The sequence below is a fragment of the Diabrotica virgifera genome, chromosome 2 (assembly GCF_917563875.1).
Source record: "Diabrotica virgifera virgifera chromosome 2, PGI_DIABVI_V3a".
In the NCBI taxonomy this organism is placed as follows: Eukaryota; Metazoa; Arthropoda; class Insecta; order Coleoptera; family Chrysomelidae; genus Diabrotica; species Diabrotica virgifera.
The window spans coordinates 85734945-85757522 of NC_065444.1; the positions used below are offsets into that span (position 1 = coordinate 85734945).

General features: G+C 34.1%; 2 protein-coding genes across 2 annotated transcripts in view; one reads left to right on the forward strand and one right to left on the reverse strand.

Moving 5' to 3' along the window:
- Window positions 1-2772: 2772 nt before the first annotated feature.
- LOC114329744 (uncharacterized) overlaps window positions 2773-22578 on the forward strand; it is an 83828-nt gene continuing 64022 nt past the window's right edge. Inside the window, exon 1 of the mRNA XM_028278939.2 lies at window positions 2773-2953. Within this exon, the coding sequence (XP_028134740.2) occupies window positions 2773-2953 (181 nt within the window). The remainder of the gene's footprint in view (window positions 2954-22578) is intronic.
- LOC114329745 (chondroadherin-like) lies at window positions 10807-11922 on the reverse strand. Its single transcript, XM_028278941.2, has one exon. It carries the CDS (start codon window positions 11851-11853, stop codon window positions 10822-10824), a length of 1032 nt encoding a protein of 343 aa, XP_028134742.2. The 5' UTR covers window positions 11854-11922; the 3' UTR covers window positions 10807-10821.

A 22578-nucleotide genomic window follows, 5' to 3' on the forward strand; every position in this document is an offset into this window, starting at 1 on the left:
TGAAATAGACTGGCTGGGGAGGTCGAGGCTCAACTACAGCTATAATATAAAGCTTATACTGAGACTCACTGAGAATATATTATAGCAAATTCTTGCTATAATATATTCTCAGTGATATGATTTGTACACTTTCCAAACTCATCAAGTACTTAAATATTTAAAATATTCCATGTTAATTAATGTAAAAAATCTTCGTATTAGTTACGTCTAATCCAGTTGTTTTATAAATATGCTTCATAATCCCTATTTTATGATTAAACCCGAGGCTTTACCTTATTAAGCAAAACGGTCCATAATTCACTGCGTGATTTATACAATCGCCCTGTAAATACCCAAAATTTTCAACCGAAATGATAAACAACCTCATCTAATTGGTCGACTAGCTATACAAAAATTGTTATGTGCACTGATATCGCGCACACACCCTTTACAACGCCAGGGACCTGCGGTTATTATATTCACATTTCCCGAGGGATCAAAAAAAGCAGGATTCCACACCACCAATTATTACACTTCTGTTTCAAAACCTAATTTAGCGAAAAATTTATCACGGGAGGTATCAAATCAAAGCCAGCTAAACGAATTAAAGGCTACGATGGACTCCCTTTCGCCATATTTCAACCCGGAATCCTCTCTGTGGCAGTTAATTTGCAACAGTAATTGTTTTTCTAATTGTGTCAATATTTAATTTTTTTTGAAGATATATTTTGCTCGGTGGTGTTAAAAATGACAACAACTCGTTATTTTGCACGCATCAGGCCCATAATAGTATAATAATATTATGCAACGAGAATTTAATGATGGTCATTATGATGTGAGTAAGATGGATACGTATAGAATACGAGCTTCATAATGATAATTAAATGCAAGTTGTATACAAGATTTTTTCTAAGATAATTCACAACAAAAAATATATTCAAATTGATTAATATTGTAACGTAAATAAATTAAGTACTTAGACGGTTAAATTAACTTAATTAAATTAGAAAGAAACATGAGGATAAATTTTTAATATCCCTATATTCTTCAGATATCTTCTTAAAAAGAATTAATTTTTAAATTAGTTTTGTCTACATATTGAAAACTACCAAAGCGTATGTATTTGACTTGACATTGGTCACTACTCATGTGGCATCTTTATCGCGAATGTCATCTCGCAATTCTACTGGTTAAAAATCTGTATCATAATGAAAATCTGTATCATAATGAAGCTCATTATGATACAGGGAGTGAAATCATAATTATTATTGATATATTAGTAAAATATGAATTTTTTCTCTGGATGGAGAAATGCTCAATCATCTGCGTTTTGCCGACGGTATAGTACTTATTACCGAAGATCTGGGTGAAGCACAACAAATTCTACTAGAATTAGAAAACGTATCTTTAACAATAGGTCTAAAAATAAAATCAGCAAGAACAAATTTATGACAAATTTAGTTCCCAGCGAACACCTAACCATCCAAAATCAAGTGGAAGAATTGACACAAAAGTACATATTATATCTCGGTCATGAAATCAGAATAGGCAAGGACAATCAGACTTGCGAATTTCAACGACGAATAACACTTGCTTGGGCGGCGTATGGTTCACTAAGCAAAGCCGCACACCAAAGAAACATGAAACGAAAAACATGAAACATGAAACGAAAAACATGTTTCATGAAACTAAAACACTGCTAAACAAATCTCAACGTCCGCCTACCAATGAAACGAGTGTGATTCATGCTCATGACACATTTTTATTTTCGGAGAGTTTCATAAATGGCCGGACGTATATTTGTTTAGCAGTGGTTTATTTCCATGAAACGTAATTTACGTTTCATGTTTCTTTGAGGTGCGGTCGGGCTAAGAGACATCTTTAAGAGCAACATCCCGACAGCTATGAAACGGAAGACATTTGACCAATGCGTTCTTCCTATTATGACATACGGAGCAGAAACTCTCACGCTCACAAAAACAACAGCAATAAAAATGCGAGTGGCACAAAGGCGCATGGAAAGATCGATTCTCGGCGTGACAAAGAAAGACAAAATAAGGAACCAAGACTAAAGGAAAAGAACAGGTATCACTGATGTCGTTGAACGTATAGCCAAGCTGAAATGGAATTGGGCAGGTCACATAGCGCGACTGAAAAACTCCAGATGGACCAGAAAACTAATTGACTGGCGCCCAAGAGAACAAAAACGCAGCAGAGGACGACCACCAACACGCTGGATGAACGACATTAACCGAATATCCAAGAGGTGGCAACAAAATGCACAGAACCGTGAAGAGTGGCGAAGAATGGGAGAGACCTATGTCCAGCAGTGGACACAAGAGGTTGCATGATGATGATGAAAGTATGAAAGTAGAAAAAATAATTTAGATGATAGTTTTGTCGTTTTGTGCACTGAATTTTACAGAAGAGGTTTCAGTTCCCAGGTTTTAAGGAAAAAACCTGCTGAAGAAAGAAGCACTTTTCTGCTTTTTTCTTGAACAGTTATTTTCATTAGAATGAACATTTATCGGTATATATATATATATATTTTATTTTGTTAAAAATAAAATACTACAAAATTTCCAACTGCAAGTATTTTATTACCTACAAAACCTAGTTCCTATAGAAACCAATATTGCCTATGATTGTCTTTTGTGTTTCTAGATATTTTAAAACCATTACAAACTCCAAACCAAACATTTTAAATATAATGAAATAGCAAATAATCAAAAATTATTTTGCCACCACGTATAGTTTTATGTCAATAAAAACTACTCAACTTTTTATTTCAGGATGTCGTTGTGGTTATGCTTCATGGTTATATTCCTGGTAAACTTCCACGAAATTTGCCCGGGTCCCGCCTGTAGAATAAGCGAGTTTCCCTGTAGAAATGGTAAATGTATACGTCTGAATGGATATTGCGATGGCACCGATGACTGCGGCGATGTTTCTGATGAACCGCCATTTTGCACAGGTATGTATACATTGCTCCTCTTTTTTCCCTCTATTACATTCCTTCGTTACTAATAGTGAAGGATGCGAAGACGAGATCCATCGACGCATCACAATGGCCCGATCGGCAACAGCCAAACTCGCCAATATATGGAAGAACACTGACATTTCAAAAAAAAACCCAAATTACGCTTCCTTCGAGCATTAATATTATTTCCTCTCGCTACCTACGCTTCAGAAACTTGAACAATCAAAAAAGCAGATTCGAAGCGTATAATAGCATTTGAGATATGGGTCTACTACAGTAGAATGTTGCGCATATAATGGACCGCATATCGCACAAATAATTCAATACTAGCAGAACTTAACTTATAGATCGAGTCACTAGAGAATGTTCCAATAACGGACTTAGCATGAATACAACAAAGACAAAGTTACTTGCGGTTAGTAAACAAGACATCGGCCCTATGCAACTAATTGTCAGTAATGAACCGATAACAAAAGTTAACCATTTTAAATACCTAGAATGTTGGATAAACGAGACACTAAATCCGGATGAAGAAATTAAAAGTCGTACAGAAATTGCAAGAGGAGCATTTTTGAAACTAAGATCTGTTCTGAGCAACTCTCAGCTGAATTTACAACTAAGAATCAATTTCTCAAAATGTTATGTGTATCCTGTATTACTATATGGATGTGAAATCTAGATCCTGAAGGTTAACACGATGAACAAGTTAGAAGTCTACGAGATGTGGTCATATCGTAGAATGCTCAGAATATCTTGGATTCAACGGATTTCAAACAGAGAAGTCTTAAACAGAGTAGGTCAAGGCGAAGGTGACTTAATTAAGGTGATAAAAAAGAGAAAACTTAAATATCTCTGGCATATAATGAGAGGTAAAAAATACAGGACGCTGCAGTTAGTACTCAACGGAAAGATCGACTGAAGAAATATTCATTAAAAGGAAGAAATATTCATTACTCCGAAACCTTCGTCAATGGACTGGCTTATCAGCAGATCAACTACTACATGCCGCGCAAGATCGAGAACGATATCGGCAAATTGTCATGGAAGCTACTCACATCTAAAATTTGGGCACGGTACTTAAAGAAGAAAAATTTAACACAAAAACTACACTCACCACAACTATTAATCAAAATATATTAAGATGTTATGGATATGTAACTAGAAGAAGAGAAGGCATGGGGGGAATGATAGTTGAAGGCAATGTAGCAGGCAAAATATCAAGAGGAAAATCTCCAGTATGATGGTCGGACCAAATAAACGACCAGAGCGGTTACTCATTCTCCGAAACAAAACAACACGCACAAGTGGGAGAAAATTGGACAGAAATAATCACATTTCAATGGAGAAAAGATCACCTGATGTCACTACATCTTTACGAAGGAGAAAAGATAGAGGAGGGGGAGACGTTACTAGCTATGTTCGGGAAGTAGTTTGGACATTAGAACTGAAAATATGTATCTAAATTTTAATTGTACCCCTATTAGAACAACAGATCTCTCTAGTTCTACCCCTCCTCGTCGAGTATTGGGCGCTTATGCATTTCGTGGTCAAAAGCGTAAGATTGCTGTCTAACCGGGACAGCGTATCTTCTTTTGTTTTTATTCTCTGGATAAACTGTATAATAGTTCCCTAAAATCTCTTCTATTTATTGCTCTCTTTTTGACTTCACACCATCTTAGTCCAATTTTTTCGTGTTCTTTTGTCGTTATTCTTTTCCAGCTGTTGTCTGGTCCTCCTCTCTTTCTTTTCTCCTCTGTTTGGCATTATTTTTTTTTTCAAGCAAGTGCTTGTCTTGCTATATGGCTTTGGTCTTTGCTCAAAGTGTGGCAAATCCATTTCCATTTTTTTTTCCTTGACTGTAGTAGATATGTTAGTTTGCATTGTTCTGTTCCATAGCTCTGTATTAGTTATTCTGTTGGGCCAGTATATTTAATACAAGCAATTCTTTTTAAACTAGGCAACTTACTGAAATTTCCTGTTTGGACGTCAACAATCTCACAGTAATCTAATTTTAAAGTTTCCAAATTGGGTAGTCTTCGTATAGCACCGGAAAACAGAACAGGTGTTTTGGCTTTCAACTTCAAGTAAGTTTTATTTGGAAAGTACACGTTATCAATAGACTCGACATCACTTATGGTCACTTTGCTTCCACGTTCGTGCGCTTTGCAAAATCCTCGTTTGAGCAGGAATTCACCGGGCACTTCGACTATGAATATATTGTATTTACAAAATACCTTGTGAATGCGATCATTTTTATTTAGGTAAAGTAAACTTCGTGTAACCTTTGGCTAAGGTCTAGTGTTAGCGTACGGCTCCACGGGCGAGAAATTGACGCTAGCAGTAGCAGTAAAACGAACTTAAGGTTCCGCGGTACGGAATAGGAATAGCCGAACTGTACCGACTACAGGACTTGTGCGTAGTCGGTTCAGTTCGGCTATTCCCATTCCGTTCCGCGGAACCTTAAGTTAATTTTACTGCTACTGCTAGCGTCAATTTCTCGCCCGTGGAGCCGTAGCCTTAGGGTTTTCAGATCGCGCAAGCCCCCCTAACATGACTTAACGACTACTTACGTAGCCGGGACCGACGGCTTTACGGGCCCTCCGAAGCACGGTGGCGGCTCAGTTAAATTAGAAATTGAAAAATTTGTCAGTGTCAGGATTCAAACCCGGGCACTCCAGATTGTTAAGTCAGTAACATAGCCACTTCGCTACGGCCGCCACCTTATTTCGGTGAAACATCAAGGCCATTAAACGTTAGAGTAAGCGAACATCAATTTTACATTAAAAATCGAGAATTTGATAGATCTTAAAATATGTAGGGTAACACGCATGGGACAATGAACATCGAGTTCAGTGGAAAGATTTAAGTATAGTCCTGAAAGAAACATATGGTAAAAAGCGAACAATTAAAGAAGCGGCTCTAATTATGATAAATTAGACCAACTGTCTCACAAATTCCTGGGCAGAATATAGTAGGATGTGGTTACCCATATTAAAGGAGGAAATCAAGAAAATGAAAACACCACGATTAGTAAGTCAAGAAGAACATATCGAGGATACATCATTTATACAGGGTGTCTAAAAACACTTCTGGCAAACGAATACCGGAGATTCTTCAGATAATTTTAAGACAATTTAACTCAATTCTCCTAGCCCAAAAATGGAGACTAGCCCTCAATAGCCTTTAACTCAATTCTCCTAGCCCGAAAATAAATATGGCGTCTTGTAATTAGTTTATTTTAACTACCTCCAGAACGCTTCGATTTAGAAAAACGAAAACTCGTACGCCTATATATCTTCCAAACATAAATCGATTTCATAAGTGCGAATTTCTAGTACTGGTCATAGGCGTCCGTTTTGGGTAGGGAAACGGTTATTTTATCACATTACTTTTTTGTCTTTAACTCTTAAGCATTTCTGACACTGGATTAATAAATTGTGAGGTATTAAAGTACTAAAAGGTACTCTTGCTTTAATTCGGTAGGATACACCGTTATCTATAAAAATCGATTTGAATATTTTTCGTTCGTTGAATTTGAAAAAGAGTTTTCAAAAAAAAACTGTTTAGAAAAACCAAAACTGGTATGTTTGTTTATCTTCCAGAGATAAATCAATTTTCTCAATTGCGAAATTCTAGTACCGGTCATATGCGTCCGTTTTGGGTAGGTCAACGGTTATTTTACCGCATAACTTTTTTGTCTCTAATTTTTAAGCATTGTTGACACCTGTTGATTCAACTCTAAGGTATTCTAGTCCTAAACGTTACTCTTGCTTTAAGTCGGTAAAATTCACCGTTTTTTTAAATGTTTTTTTAAATTTCAAAAAACGAAAAATTTTCAAATTTATTTTTCTAGAAAACGGTGCATTCTACGTACCTAAAACAAGAGTACCTTTTAGTACTAGAATACCTCACAATTTAATAATCCAGTGTCAAAAATTCTTAGAAGTTATAGACAAAAAGTTATCCGATAAAATTACCGTTGCCCCACCCAAAAACGGGCGTTTATGACCGGGACTAGAAACTCGAAATCAATAGAATCGATTTATCTCTAGAAGATAAAGAAGCGTAGCAGTCTTTGTTTTTCTAAATAGATGCGTTCTGGAGATATTTAAGAAAAACTAATTCCAAGACGCCATCTTTAAAGAGCTCTAGCTCCCTTAGGAAGCATTTTCGGACAAGGTAAATTGGATTAAACTTTCTTAAAATTATCTGAAGAATTTTCGATCTTCGTTTGTCGGGAGAGTTTCTGGATAACCTGTATATTAAAATAACATACAATATAAAATCTGAGTTTGGTGTCAATTTTCAGAGTACCTACCCAAACTAAATTTAAGACACCCAATTTTTCTGGTTTTTTTGTCTTAATGTACTATAGAATCACCAACACGGGAATTTTATTGTCATCATTGCTGTGGTTGACTTTTTAAGGACAAATCACATGCTGTGATTTTTTATTAGAAAAAGTTTTAGCCAAGCAAAAAAACAAAATTTGTTTAATTGATTAATGTTTTGTGTTTTGATAATTAGTTCCGAAGTAGAAATTGGAACGTCAAATAAATTTAATTTCTAACTAATATTGAGGCTTATTCCCAACTAAAATAGTAAATTTGCATAAGATCCCACAAGAAAATAGCTTCAGAACCATATGATTAATAACGAAGAATTGATTCAGAACCATAATATGGTGATTTAGAACCATATTGTTCTGAAGCTATTTCTTTGGGGCATTTATGTAATTTACTATTTCTAATTTTTACCCTTCGAAAAATCGACGGTAAGACTCTATGGGACAGAGCTAGAAGTAGAGATATACGACAGAGATGCAAGGTGGATACCATTAATAACTGGGTAAGAAACAGAAGAATAGAATGGAATGACCACATAAGCCACATGGCAACAAATAGAGTAGTAAGGACAGAGAGAGACGGTTCCCCAATAGGAAGACGATCAGTGGGAAGACCACGAAAACGATGGAACGACAACTTACTAGAGGCACATTGAGAAAACAGAGAGATTCATGTCTACACAAAAAGAAGAAGAAGAAGAAGAAGAAGAAGAAGAAGAAGAAGAAGAAGAAGAAGAAGACTATTCTAAATGGGAAATAAGCCACAATTTAACTTGAAAAATGATTTTATTGAAAATATTAATATTTTTTATTTTGATAACGACGTCCGAAGTGGGAGTCGAAACTTCAGTAAAATCATTTTTCAAGTTAAATTGTGGTTTATTTCCCAATTACAATAGTAAATTCAGAACCATATTCGACGGTTGAACGGTAAAATGTTGTAACCCACAAATCAACTTTTTTCAGGAAGTAAAAAAAACGCTACTCTTAAGAGGAAACAGTAGTGATCAACAGGTAGCGAAAACGCGTTCCAAGATTGCGTCTGTAATTTTGAATATTTTTTCGAGATATTTGGCACACGTATTCGTAATATAATAAAGAATGGCGGTACAGAGCCCAATTTGAAAAATATATTAATATGTGGAAGACTAAGTTTTCACTCTAATGGCATATAGCATATCCCACCAGAATGAAAAGAATGGGAACCTTCTCTGGTTACACCTCCGAGGCTTCTACAATTTGCAAGCCATACGGATGCTGAGACTAAGGAAGATGAGGGAATTCTACAATTTACAATTCACGTCCCATCTGCTCAGCGCGGTAAAGTTCCAACGAGACTGGTTCCCTTCATACTCCACACAGAGTAAATGTAAATAAAAAATGAATAACCATTTTCAATTTCGTTGCAAAACGAAAATACAGCTGAACCATATTCCAGTCCAATCAGAGAGTGCTGCAAGCACCTCTACCGGTTTCGAAACTTATTAGTCTCTCATCAGGAGGCGCATATGCTGCTCTCCCTGATTCAACCAAAACAAACCCCAGCGTGCAGTCCCGAATTGCAACGAACGAAATGGCATAGATGCCCTAGCGGCAACTGCTAGCAAAAGACTAAGTTTTCACTCTAATGGCATGTAGCATATCCCACCAGAATGAAAAGAATGGGAACCTTCTCTTGTTACACCTCCGAGGCTTCTACAATTTGCAAGCCATACGGATGCTGAGACTAAGGAAGATGAGGGAATTCTGTTTTGGTTGGATCAGGGAGAGCAGCATATGTGCCTCCTGATGAGAGACTAATAAGTTTCGAAACCGGTAGAGGTGCTTGCAGCACTCTCTGATTGGACTGGAATATGGTTCAGCTGTATTTTCCTTTTGCAACGAAATTGAAAATGGTTATTCATTTTTTATTTACATTTACTCTGTGTGGAGTATGAAGGGAACCAGTCTCGTTGGAACTTTACCGCGCTGAGCAAATGGGACGTGAATTGTAAATTGTAGAATTCCCTCATCTTCCTTAGTCTCAGCATCCGTATGGCTTGCAAATTGTAGAAGCCTCGGAGGTGTAACCAGAGAAGGTTCCCATTCTTTTCATTCTGGTGGGATATGCTATATGCCATTAGAGTGAAAACTTAGTCTTTTGCTAGCAGTTGCCGCTAGGGCATCTATGCCATTTCGTTCGTTGCAATTCGGGACTGCACGCTGGGGTTTGTTTTGGTTGGATCAGGGAGAGCAGCATATGTGCCTCCTGATGAGAGACTAATAAGTTTCGAAACCGGTAGAGGTGCTTGCAGCACTCTCTGATTGGACTGGAATATGGTTAAGCTGTATTTTCCTTTTGCAACGAAATTGAAAATGGTTATTCATTTTTTATTTACATTTACTCTGTGTGGAGTATGAAGGGAACCAGTCTCGTTGGAACTTTACCGCGCTGAGCAAATGGGACGTGAATTGTAAATTGTAGAATTCCCTCATCTTCCTTAGTCTCAGCATCCGTATGGCTTGCAAATTGTAGAAGCCTTGGAGGTGTAACCAGAGAAGGTTCCCATTCTTTTCATTCTGGTGGGATATGCTATATGCCATTAGAGTGTAAACTTAGTCTTTTGCTAGCAGTTGCCGCTAGGGCATCTATGCCATTTCGTTCGTTGCAATTCGGGACTGCACGCTGGGGTTTGTTTTGGTTGGATCAGGGAGAGCAGCATATGTGCCTCCTGATGAGAGACTAATAAGTTTTGAAACCGGTAGAGGTGCTTGCAGCACTCTCTGATTGGACTGGAATATGGTTCAGCTGTATTTTCGTTTTGCAACGAAATTGAAAATGGTTATACATTTTTTAATATGTGGAAATTACTCTGTAATTAAATACAATATTAAAAAAACGAGCCTGTATCGCCATTAAGAAGAATAAAAAAATACACTTTCTTCAAATAAACTTTTTTTATCCGATGCCTAGATTTGGAACTACTAATGAAATAAAAAATTTTAGTTGTTCCAAAATGACACGAAATCTAGGCATCAGATAAAAAAGTTTATTTGAAGAAAGTGTATTTTTTGTTCTTAATGGCGGTACAGGCTCGTTTTTTTAATATTGTATATAATTACAGAGTAATTTCCACATATTAATATATTCTTCAAATTGGGCTCTGTACCGCCATTCTTTATTATATTACGAATACTTGTGCCAAATATCTCGAAAAAATATTCAAAATTACAGCCGCAATCTTGGAACGCGTTTTTGCTGCCTGTTGATCACTACTGTTTCCTCTTAAGTAAAATTTATAAGGAATTAACCTAACAATTTCTTTACATTAAAATGTATAGATGAATTATTGATCTACAAATTAATAAAAAAAATGTTTAGGTTAATTCCTCATAAAATTACTTGCATGGAGCGTTTTTTCTACTCCCTGAAAGGAGTTGATTTGTGGGTTACAACCTTTTACCTTTCAACCGTCGATATGAAAGATGCTCACCTTGTGAGCACAAAAAAGCTCAAAATAAATGAGATAAATCGTTCTTATCTCACAGACGTAGACAAAATAAAATAAAAGATGTAACAATCAGAATTTATTTCATAACTTTTGTTTGCACTAACAAGTTTATGTTTTAAAGTTTTTATACAGTCACAATCCAACTTATTAATTTTTACCAAATTAGTCAACTTAACTCTTTTAACAATTTCATAATCAATACACGTCAGATTAATATTATGTGCCAAATCTAGGGTTACTAAATCATTTTTCAAATTTTTAAGAAGATCTTTTGGCACACTGCTCAAGAAGTTACCGGATAAGAATAATACCTCAAGAGATTCTATTTGAGAGAAGGTGTTTGGATGTATGTCTCGTATCTCGTTTCTATCTAGCCAAATTTGGCTACAGTGCTTCAAATCTGCAAATATGTCTGGTGATAGAGTCGTTATAAGGTTTCTGCTAAGGTAGATGATCAGTTTTTTATTCTGAAGATTTTTGAATGCGTGACTAGGTAACGACCGTATGGAATTTCTTCTGATGAATAACTCTGTCAGCTGTGGTGTATTTTTGAACCAGTTATTGTCCCAAAAACTAATTAAATTATAGTTAAGCTTGATTCTGCTCAAATTCGGTAAGTTATCCAAAGCTTCTGTCTCTATAAACGAGATTTTGTTTCTTTGTAGATACAAATTAGTGATGTTGAGATGATTAAACACAGCACTTTTAATCCCCTCGATATCATTATCGTTCAAAGCAATTGTTTTTAAACTAGGCAACTCACTGAAACTTCCTGTTTGGACGTCAACAATCTCACAGTAATCTAATTTTAAAGTTTCCAAATTGGGCAGTCTTCGTACAGCACCGGAAAACAGAACAGGTATTTTGGCTTTCAACTTCAAGTAAGTTTTATTTGGAAAGTACACGTTATCGATAGACTCGACATCACTTATGGTCACTTTGCTTCCACGTTTGTGCGCTTTGTAGAATCCTCGTTTGAACAGTACTTCACCGGACACTTCAACTAGGATAAATGCTGTTAAGGCGATCACATAAAATATTGTTTGGATGTTTCTCATTTTGAATAAGAACAAATAAATAGGTTGCAGAGTTGGAGATTGTTTGGTGTGGCACGGGTCACTTTTAAGGTTATGTAAACAGTAATAATTATCAACAATTTATCGGGGTCGCACTTCTATTTTTGTTTGTTGGTGTTTAAACTAGATTCTCGTGTTGACAGTTCTAAATATAACGTACGTACCTACATTTTTATTTGGGCTTTTAATCAATCATTATATTTTGTAATTTTTTTTGTATGTTTAAATTTTGTAGATGTTTTATTTTTAAATACCTAAGATTGTTAATTTTATCCTTGTCCTAGAAAAAAGAGCTCGTAAAAAATGTTAACTTTAATTTCAACTCTTAAATTCGACATGCTCCTAAAAATATGAAATATAATAGACGGAGAGGCAGCGCTGAAAAATCTATTTGAATTTACTAAAACTAGATTTTTCACAGTTGATTACTGTGAGTGTGTAGAGAAACATACTGCGGTCGGTCAAGCGAAACGTAGAAGAGGGGTTACTGAGAGGGTATCAAAGTTGCTTTCCTACGAAGGTAATTAAATCCATTTACTAATGCTGAAAATCAGTACACACATTCTAAATTAAATATAAATAAAAGTTATTATAGTCGGTCAACTGTATGACGGGACAGAGCCAATGGCTCGTAATTTTTTCGTCCAGCATGGATTTACTTGGAATTTTCACAGAAGGTAGGAAATAGTCCAAGGATCATTTTCTATATCATGCCGCTATCATACGCTAAAACCTTGGGGTTGGTTTCTACCCCATCTCGGGAGTGGGAATTGTTTATTACATTTTAACCATGTAATTCGATGGAAAAAGTGATTCTAAGAAAAAAATGTTTTTTACATTTTCTTCGTAAAACTAATATTTTTCGAGTTATTCGCGCTTGAAAACAACAGTTTTTCGACGAAAAAGTCGACTTTTCTAGAGGGTTTTTTGAGAATATCTCGAAAAATATGCATTTAATCAAAAAAACTGTGGATATCAAAATTGTATCTTTTAGTAACACAAACCAAGTTCTTTCCCAATAATATCTTTGAGACCAATACAAACCGAGATACGGCATGTTAAAGGTAAGCTTTTTTCGTCAAATGCATAATTTGAAATATTCAAAGCCACATAATGGGAAAAATTTGCATTTTTCGAGGAAAATTTAAAATATCTTTTTTCAGGTGTACAATTATATCTTCAAAAAAATAATAAAAAGTTTCTAGCATGAAAATTAAGCGACTTATAATAAAAAAAATGTCGGTACCTGCTTTTCTCTACGAAAAAATCAGTGAACACAACCCCCTAACTACCTTCCTAATTCAAAATTGGTCTTCACCTTTCTGTAATTCCTTTTATATTTATATATATTATCAATACACTCAAGGAGTTTGACCTATTTAAAATGCCTAATTTTGGAAAAATATTATATCTCATTGTGTACTGATTTTAAGCCTTAGTAAATGGATTTAATTATTTTCGTAGGAAAGCAACTTTAATACCCTCTCAGTAATGAGCCCGCTCAAAAATTATTTTGTAGGATTTTGAAAGAGATATAAGACTGTGTAAATCAAATTCCGCAGGATGCCTTAGTTTTTAATTGGGGCGGGTTTAAAGAGCTCGAATAAGGGGTGTTTGCTGGTAATTAGAGGTTTTAAACAGCTATATCTGGCTAACTATTTACTATAGTGAAAATCTATGCACAGAGAAATTTTAGCTATTAAAAAAGCTACAATTTAGTAGTTTATAATTTTTTTCATATCTTCAGTATTTTCGGAGATATTTTGAAGTAAAAGGTGAAAAATACCAAATTGCACAGAATCAATTTTTCTTTAAACTCCAATTTTTTCCAAAATTAGGCATTTTAAATAGGTCAAACTCCTTGAGTGTATTGATAATATAAATATAAAAGGAACTACAGAAAGGTGAAGACCAATTTTGAATCGGGAAGGTAGTTAGGGGGTTGTTTTCACTGATTTTTTCGTAGAGAAAAAGTCGCTTAATTTTCATGCTAGAAACGTTTTATTATTGTTTTTTGAAAGGTCTAATTGTACAAGAATAAAAAACCGCTAGACGCCGTAAAAATGAGTGGCGTATACAATATTCCAGCTACAAAAGTGTGATATGAATATTACGTGGCGAGAAAATGTATTTTCACTTTGATGCAAAGCAAAATTCTAGTTTTATGTTAAAAGATTTTTTCATAATAATTGCCTAATTTGAAGTAAAACGCGCCACAAAAGAGAAACTTTGATACAGTTTGAATTTTGAAACTCTTTTGTGGCGCGTTTATTTCAAATTTAGCAAATACTATGAAAAAATCTTTTAAAATAAAACTAGAATTTTGTTTTGCATCAAAATGAAAATACATTTTCGCGCCACGTAATATTCATATCAGATCTTTTGTAGCTGGAATATTGTATGCGCCACTCATTTTTACGGCGTTTAGCGGTTTTTTATTCTTGTATCAGGAGTTTTTCAAAGTTATTTATAAATTAAATGTATAAAATTGAATGCAGTGTTTCTCGATAACACGTTAAGCTTTACAAACGGTCGCCTGTGTCGCATTATCTCCCAAATGATCTAGTGTCCATCGAATGTACACTAGATTTTTTTTCTATTCGAAATAGATTAAAAAAAAATATTGAGATGGCCGGTAAATGAACTCGGATTGCCTGTTGCCAGATCAAATTAGCGTCGTAACCACTACAACTACATAAACCATTTAGGGAATAATCGTTAATTGGATTATACATTTGTAGCTTAATAACTTCTAAACGGTTTAACCGATGTTGTTCACTAAACATCAGTTTGAAACGTATTGACAAGTAGTATCTTATGGATCTAAGGTCAAGTATGATAACTGAAGCTATTACAGGAATTATTGAGCTTGAAAAACCGTTTTTCCGATAAGAAATATATTTGATCATACTTATGAAGCCTATAACTAAAAAATTCGAATTTTCCCGGATATAAGGTATACACCGTTAGATTCGTCTAGAGTTCTTCTATAATTGCTAAGTTATTGGCATAATTCGTAGGTTGAAACTTTGAGTAATTGTCGAAAAACCAAAATTTTCAAAGTTTAGTTTTTCAGTTTTTCGGCTATACTGAGCCGTGTGTATGTCTGATCCTGACAGCTTAGACACCATTTGAAAGCTTAACTCAACGCTATTGATTTGGTGTATTCACCATGCTAGAACAAACCTAATAGTTATTTATGATATAAGTGTTAAAAGTACACGTTTAAGGCACTCATGTGAAAGTTTGCAGAATGAGCGAAGCGAGTTCTGCAATTCACATGAGTGCCTTAAAAATGTACTTTTTAACACGCATATCATACAATATTTTTTCTACAAACGTAATAATTATAGGACAATATCTACAAAAACTTTTACTTGAACTTGACTGACATTCCATTTTTATATTTTTTTGACATTACATCAAAATTGCCTATACGGTCAATACGAACTGGTGTGCCTTAAAAATTTTAAAGCACTAGTGCCTTAAAGTAGCATTTTTAACGCTCGTATGGAGTGCTAAAACTTGCATTTTTAACACGGTTGTAGAAAAAATACATTTTACTGCTATCAGAAAATAGAAAAAAATATTTTTTGTACTTCTTTAAGCGAGATTGGGAGTGAATGTAAAAATTCAAAATTGTTAGTGCTACGCGCAGATCAGTTATACTTTTGCTCTGATGGGTACTCAAATGACATGTCGAAAATTATCCAATATGGCGGCTGTGTTTAAAGAATGTGCTGTCATTTTTATTATTATGGTTATGGTTGCTAAGTTGTGTTTTACAAGTTCTGAGAACAGAGACAAAAGTAAGTTAATAGTTTTACTGACTTTTAAATAGTTTTTTTTTTCATATTTATTACTATGGAAAAAAATGTGTGTGCACTTTGTATGCACGTCAGAAGTTATACTTCTATTAAAATTGTGTAGAAAATCTGACGATTTTTAGATTTTCTACGATTCCTCGAGGGAAAAGCAATTGCTGGGACGCTCCAATTCGTCAGAAAATGACGGATTAACATTATTTATCGAGAATTTATCATTTATAATTATTTTAAAATTTGACGAAAATACAAAAGAAAATCGAAAGCAGAAATACCATGAAAAAATTATAGTATACATTTTTGTCGAGAAACGACATTTTTCTAGAGTTTATACGATTCCTTATGAGAAAAGCAATTGTGGGGACGCTCCAGTTCCTAAAAAAATGACGTATTAACGTTATTTTTAATTTTTGGTATTATTTTAAGTACTAAAATTAGTTTAATATTTAAATAAAAATACAATTAAAATGTTTAAACTATATTTGTTTCATTGAATTCATAAAAATAGAAGTATAACGTCTTAGGTGTGTATAAAGTACACACACTCTTTTCTTTTTGATAAATAAACATTGTTTTTCGCAAAGTTTAATTTTTAAACATCGAGTTGGCATCAAAAGTCTCTATTTGATTTATATCTAAATATAAATCTTTATATAAAAATGTAAGCATGAAATATCGGTGTCAGATATATCTCCCCTTTCTCGTCAGTCAATATCGACGAAGTCGACTTTCATCAGGCCGACGTGCTAATTTCGTTATGTATATTCCTAGCCCGAAGCTGAAACGGCCTTGCCAACCAGCGAACCAGCTTTGCCAATACTATTACCCGCAAAATATTTGGCGTATTTTCAGTTCTGCGAGGGAATAATATCACAGATTACACGATAATATTGAGTTACTATGATTTATATGTCGGTTTGAATTGCACCTGGAACATATATATTGGTTGTTTTATCTATTTTGTCTATCCAGTATTCTAAAATAAGCGCTTTAATATCTTCTACTGTGTGTTACATCATGTTGGGAGAAATAAAGAATCCTATTTGTTTGTATATTGCCAATCAATGATTGTTTTTCGTTTATTTTTAGTGAAATACACTGATCAAAACAAAAAAAAAACTACTTATAAAGATGGTCGTAGTTTTGAACCAATTTTTTTATGGTTCTAATATTGTTCTGAAACTATTTCCTTGCGGCATCTTATGTAATTTTCTATTTTATTTGGGAATAAAGTAACAATTTAAGTTTGAAATTAATTTATTTGACGTTTCGACATCCACTTCGTAAATCGTTATCAAAATAACGATTTCCGCAGAAGAAGCCGAAACGTCAAATAAATTAATGTCAAACTTAAATACTCTCAAAAATAAAATAGTAAATTACATTTTATGATTATGTTAATATACAGTGTGTCAATTTTAAAATTTACAGTGGCTATATCTCACGAACAAAAGCTGAAAACGAAAAATGCTTGAAACCGTTTCTAGGAGAGTAAGGGGGAACTAAAATGACATGAAAGAGAACTCACCCCCATCAACCCTCTAGGCCCCACCCACCACAACCAAAAAATTTAAATTGCAAACACCTACTTATGATACATCATTGAAAAGGCTATAAAAAATGCTATCCGATGGTATAAATAATAATTATACAGGTTGAAGCAATAATTGTGAAACTTGGGCTTAAATGAAAAATTTAATGAGGTTTTGTTGAACTAAAAATTTGATAAAAATGTCAATTAAGTAAATGTTCAAAGTGGGTTCCGTTGTTTTGAAAACAATAATACAGTCTATTTTCAAATTCTGCACGAAATTTGACAAATGTTTTTCTAGTAATAGGGCGACATGCTTGAGTAATAAGCAATTTTTCTCGCAATTTCCCAAGTGACGCAAGTTAAGTTTTATAAACAACTGATTTAAGTCAAAAATGGCAAATTAAGTTTTAATTAACAAAAAAAGTACGAGCGGACACTTACCATTTAAAATAATAGTCCGGGAGATGGCATTACAAATACAAAAGTCATAGTAAGCCAGCTGATATTAACACCCTGTATAATTATTATTTATACCATTGGAGAGTACTTTTTATAGTAGGATAGTATATTACTTTTTTCTATGGGGTTACCCTAAATCAGTTGTTTATAAAACTCAACTTGCTTCACTTGGGGAATTGCGAGAAAGAGTTACTCAAGCATGTCGCCCTATTACTAGAACATTTGCTAAATTTCGTGTATAATTTGAAAATAGGCTGTATTATTGTTTAGCAAACAACGGAATTCACATTAAATATTTACTTAATTGACATTTTTAATAAATTTGTAATTCAACAAAACCTTATTAAATTTTTCATTTAAGCCAAAGTTTCACAATTATTGCTTCACCCTGTATAATTATTATTTATACCATTGAATAGCATTTTTATAGCCTTTTCAATGATGTATCACAAGTAGGGGTTTGCAATTTAAACTTTTTTGGTTGTGATGGGTGGGGCCTAGGTGGTTGATGGGGGTGAGTTCTCTTTCATGTCATTTTAGTTCCCCCTTACTATCCTAGAAACGGTTTCAAGCATTTTTCAATATCAGCTTTTGTTCGTGAGATATAGCCATTGTAAGTTTTAAAATTGACACACTGTATATTTAATTACATCTAAAGCTTTTCGCTATAAATATGGCAAAGTTTTTGGTACTGAACTGTAAATTTTCTCGTGAAAAAAAAATAAAAAGTGTTAAATGTGAAAAATTTGATTTATTTTTTTAATAACAGCGTTCCTAAACACAGCTCCTCTAACTAGTGATGTTGAAAAAGTAACTATTCGTTACAAAGTACTCGTTATTTACTAATATCGAAAGTAACGATTACCATACAGAGAGGTAAATCGTTACTTTTATTACTCTGATTACGCTGATTACTTCGTACCAATCGTATCAGAACGAGTACATATTTTGATTTTGAGTATTGTATCTACTCGGTTGATATAGGTTGATATCGGAGTCGGACCGGTATTCCACGAGTGTTCGTTATCAGTACAGTTAACTAAAATTTTAGCTGTGAAGGGCGAAGGCTATGAAGAGTTTTACAGGATTACAGGGCGCTGAGAAGTAGCTGAAACAGAGGGAGGTATATCATTTAACGAAGCATGCACCCAAAAACCGATGTCTATACGATTTGTCGAGGTAGAGAATTCACAGAATTTCCCAGATGTTAGTTCTTTTGAAAATAAAAATGCAGCACATTAGATTTTAATAATAAATAAACAACATCAGGCCTAGAAAAAATAGCTTAGATTGGCTGGAAAATATGTGGAAATAATAATATTTCTAGACTAGGATCATCAACTTTAATTTTACATGTATGTATGGCATTGAAGTACTGAGAAGTATAGGTAAAGAAAAGGAAGTTGAACTTACAATTAAAGAAAAGAAGCTACAGTATCTCGGACATGTGATGCGGGGCGAGAAGTATGGTATCCTACGACTCATAATGCAGGGAAAGATAGATGGCAGAAGAAGCATCGGAAGAAGACGAATTTCATGGTTGAAGAACCTGAGAGAGTGGTTTGGATGCAGCTCGAAACAACTATTTAGAGCTACTGCCTCAAAAATTAAAATAGCTATGATGATTGCCAACCTCCGTAGCGGAGATGGCACCTGAAGAAGAAGAATGGCATTGTTTTTATTAGACTGGGGCATTTAACACCAAAAACACAGGAATAAATATATTTTTAAATAAAGTAGGTACATGGAGACTTGCAACTTTTTGCATTGTGTTTAGGATTAGGATGACGTCTGGTAAAAAGTCTACAATAAAAAAATAGGTGAAAATGCATTATTATATTTTAAAGTGTATAAAACGCATCGAAAAATCCATAAACATGTTAAAATCGGCATATTAAGGGCCAGATTTTCTTAGTTCGTGGTATTTGGGGTCACTGAACACGAATATGCAATCAGAACCGACCTCCAAAGCACCTGGTTGCCCAGGGTTACTACTAACGTACGTCATCTAGAGTTTCGAGGGTTTGTTTTTGGCACTTAATTGATACAAACAGATTACTCGAGATTACTGATATTGTGGAGCAGCAATGACAGAGCAATTACATATCATTTAATTTCTATCCGTTAAATAGATCGGTGAAGGTCGTCACATCGAATCTTATACTTATACGAAATAGAAGAGTAATCATAGTAATCAAAGTATCCTACTAATAGGCAATTGATTATGTACTATAGAAAGGAACTACAACGTTAACGGGGTTTTATTACTTCATATGGTCAATGAATCTCTATATATGAAAAAACCGCGGAGTGCTACCATTTAAAGGGGTGCGTTTTTGAGAAATGGGTGAATTAGTCCCTGGGCACAGGTTACATTAGGGTGAGTTCTATGCACTTTTGGTACAAACACGTCTACATAAAAATTGTACCTGGTTAAATTTCCTATCTAAATATAACTTTTTAAAGTCAAAGATACTTTTTTTTACAAAAATATATTCAAAAGAAAAAGCCCAAAGAAACCCAAAAGAAAGAAATTTTGTTTTTTGTCCCATAACTTTTGTCCACGGGGATATAGGTATAGATATTGCTTCACAGAAAAAAAACTTACATATTTTCTCTTTAAAATGATGCTTAGTAGAGGTCGTTGGGATTTACAGTTTTCGCAATATGATTTTTCAAATTCGCCACTCACAGCAATTTTGGGCAATTTTCCTTGTTATTTCGCAAATATTTTTCTGTAACTTTTTTCTACGCAACTTTAGGCATATGCAATGGTACATGTAAGAGGAATAGAAATCAATTACCTTTAAAATGTTCTACTGTATAATGTTGTACGACTTCTTTGAAAGAGGTTATCTTTTTCAAGATTTTATACTTTTAACAAGTTTTTATATTTTTTACGATTATTTTTTAAATTTCCCATTATAAATTTTTTTCTTCTACATTTAGGTATATATTATATAATAAAAAAGAAAGCTTATTCTGTTTACTTTAAAATGGTGTATTATAAAAAGTTCTAGGATTATTTTTGAATAAGATATGCTTTTTCAAAATAATGTAATAAGTACTTGCAACGATTTTTGATTTTAGGATTATTTTTTAAATTTCTCCTTATAACTTTTTTATGTGATTGTGTGTTATGATTGAATCTTATTTTTTATAGGTAATACTTTGGATCCACTTGACTCGGCCGGGCAAACATCAAAATATGGATTAATTCCAATATTTACTGTCAAAGCTCCTGCACCACAAGCTTTGCTTGAAAAAATAGCATGTAAATGTACCAAAGGATGTACAAAAAACTGCGGTTGTAGGAAGATAGGAATTAGTTTTTCAATATTCTGCAAAGGGTGCATGTGCATGGGTACTAATTGTGGGACTCTAAGATAACTGAGGTGTCAGAGGAAGATAGCAATAGAAGGTAGCAATAGAAATAGCGATGAGGTTAAGGGTGTTCCAAAAATTTCAACTCTACATGTTACAAGAATTAATAAAGAAACTACAACTGACTCTCTAACCGAGTTAATTAAAGTGAATTTTCCTGAAGCAACATGTGAAATGATTCAATTGAAACATCCAACAATTTACTTATCGTTCAAAGTAAATATATGTTCAGGGAACTTCAACAAGGCCATGAATCCCGAAGTTTGGCCTCACGGAGCTGTTGTAAGCCGTTTTTTTTTACCACAAGAAGAAACAGACAGAAGAAGCTTAGTTTTTGATCCAGATATTACATTATTAAATATCCCAAGTGTTAGTCAGAAGACTGGTTTTAAATTGGATAAGTTAGAAGTATTCAATTCTCCTAATTTTGACACAGTTGGTAAAAATGCTTCAACTATCAATCAAAAAAGTTTTGGCTTACTTCATCAAAATATACAATGTGTATCAACAAGCAGTGAAAAACTAGAGTTCTTCCTGCAGTGCGAAGGTCTACATAATGTATGTGTCTGTTTAACTGAGCACTGTAAATCTAAAGAACAACTAGAACTACACCATATAAATGGATTTTCTCTGGCTTCATCTTTCTGCCGTGACCAAGGGGAACATGGAGGGTCTTCAATCTATGTGAAAGAGGGTGTGGTTTGGAAGGAACGTTCTAATATATGTTCTCAATCTGAGATATATAATTTTGAAGTGAGTGCTGTTGAAATAGACTATTGCCTTTTTAATTGTGTTGTGTTGTGTATTTATCTGCCTGGACGTGGCTCTATTGATGTTTTTATGTCAAAACTGGATCTAATACTTGATGTGCTGGTCTCCGAAGGTAAGGCTATAATATTAACAGGTGATTTTAATATAGATTTCAAATCAAATTCACTAAGTAAGCAGAACTTGGTAAATGTTTTAGATTCTTATGGCTTAACCGTAACTGTAAATGATTATACAAGAGTAACTGCAACTAGTAAAACTCAAATTGATTATATTGCTACAAACATAAATCACCAACAAAAAACAATGGTTGTGGAAGGTTTTATCTCTGATCATCGTGCGCAATTGTTCCAATGTAGCATTAACACAGACAATGATGTCTATATATTCATCCGTTCATATAGTGAAAGGAACATAAATCGTTTTGTTCAAACCCTTGAGTCAACAAATTGGTCAGGGGTATTTAATACAATTTCTGCTGAGGATAAATCATTAGCTTTTTTAAACACTATCCAAAATTACTTTCGGTCCCATTTTCCACTACTTAAATGTAAACCTAAAAAATATACACGTTCGAATTGGTTTACTCAGGAACTGTACAATTTAAGGGATCAGCTAAAACTTTTAGAAACGATCTGTCAGCAAAATAGTAATCTTAGGCCAGTCCTTCATTTGGCAAAGACAGAATATTCGATTAAATTAAAAGCAGCTAAAAGTAGTCACTTCATGAGACAGTTA

Bases quoted from the DNA above. Each gene is read 5' to 3' on its own strand.
- LOC114329745 (XM_028278941.2), bottom strand. From the start codon at position 11,853: ATGAGAAACATCCAAACAATATTTTATGTGATCGCCTTAACAGCATTT.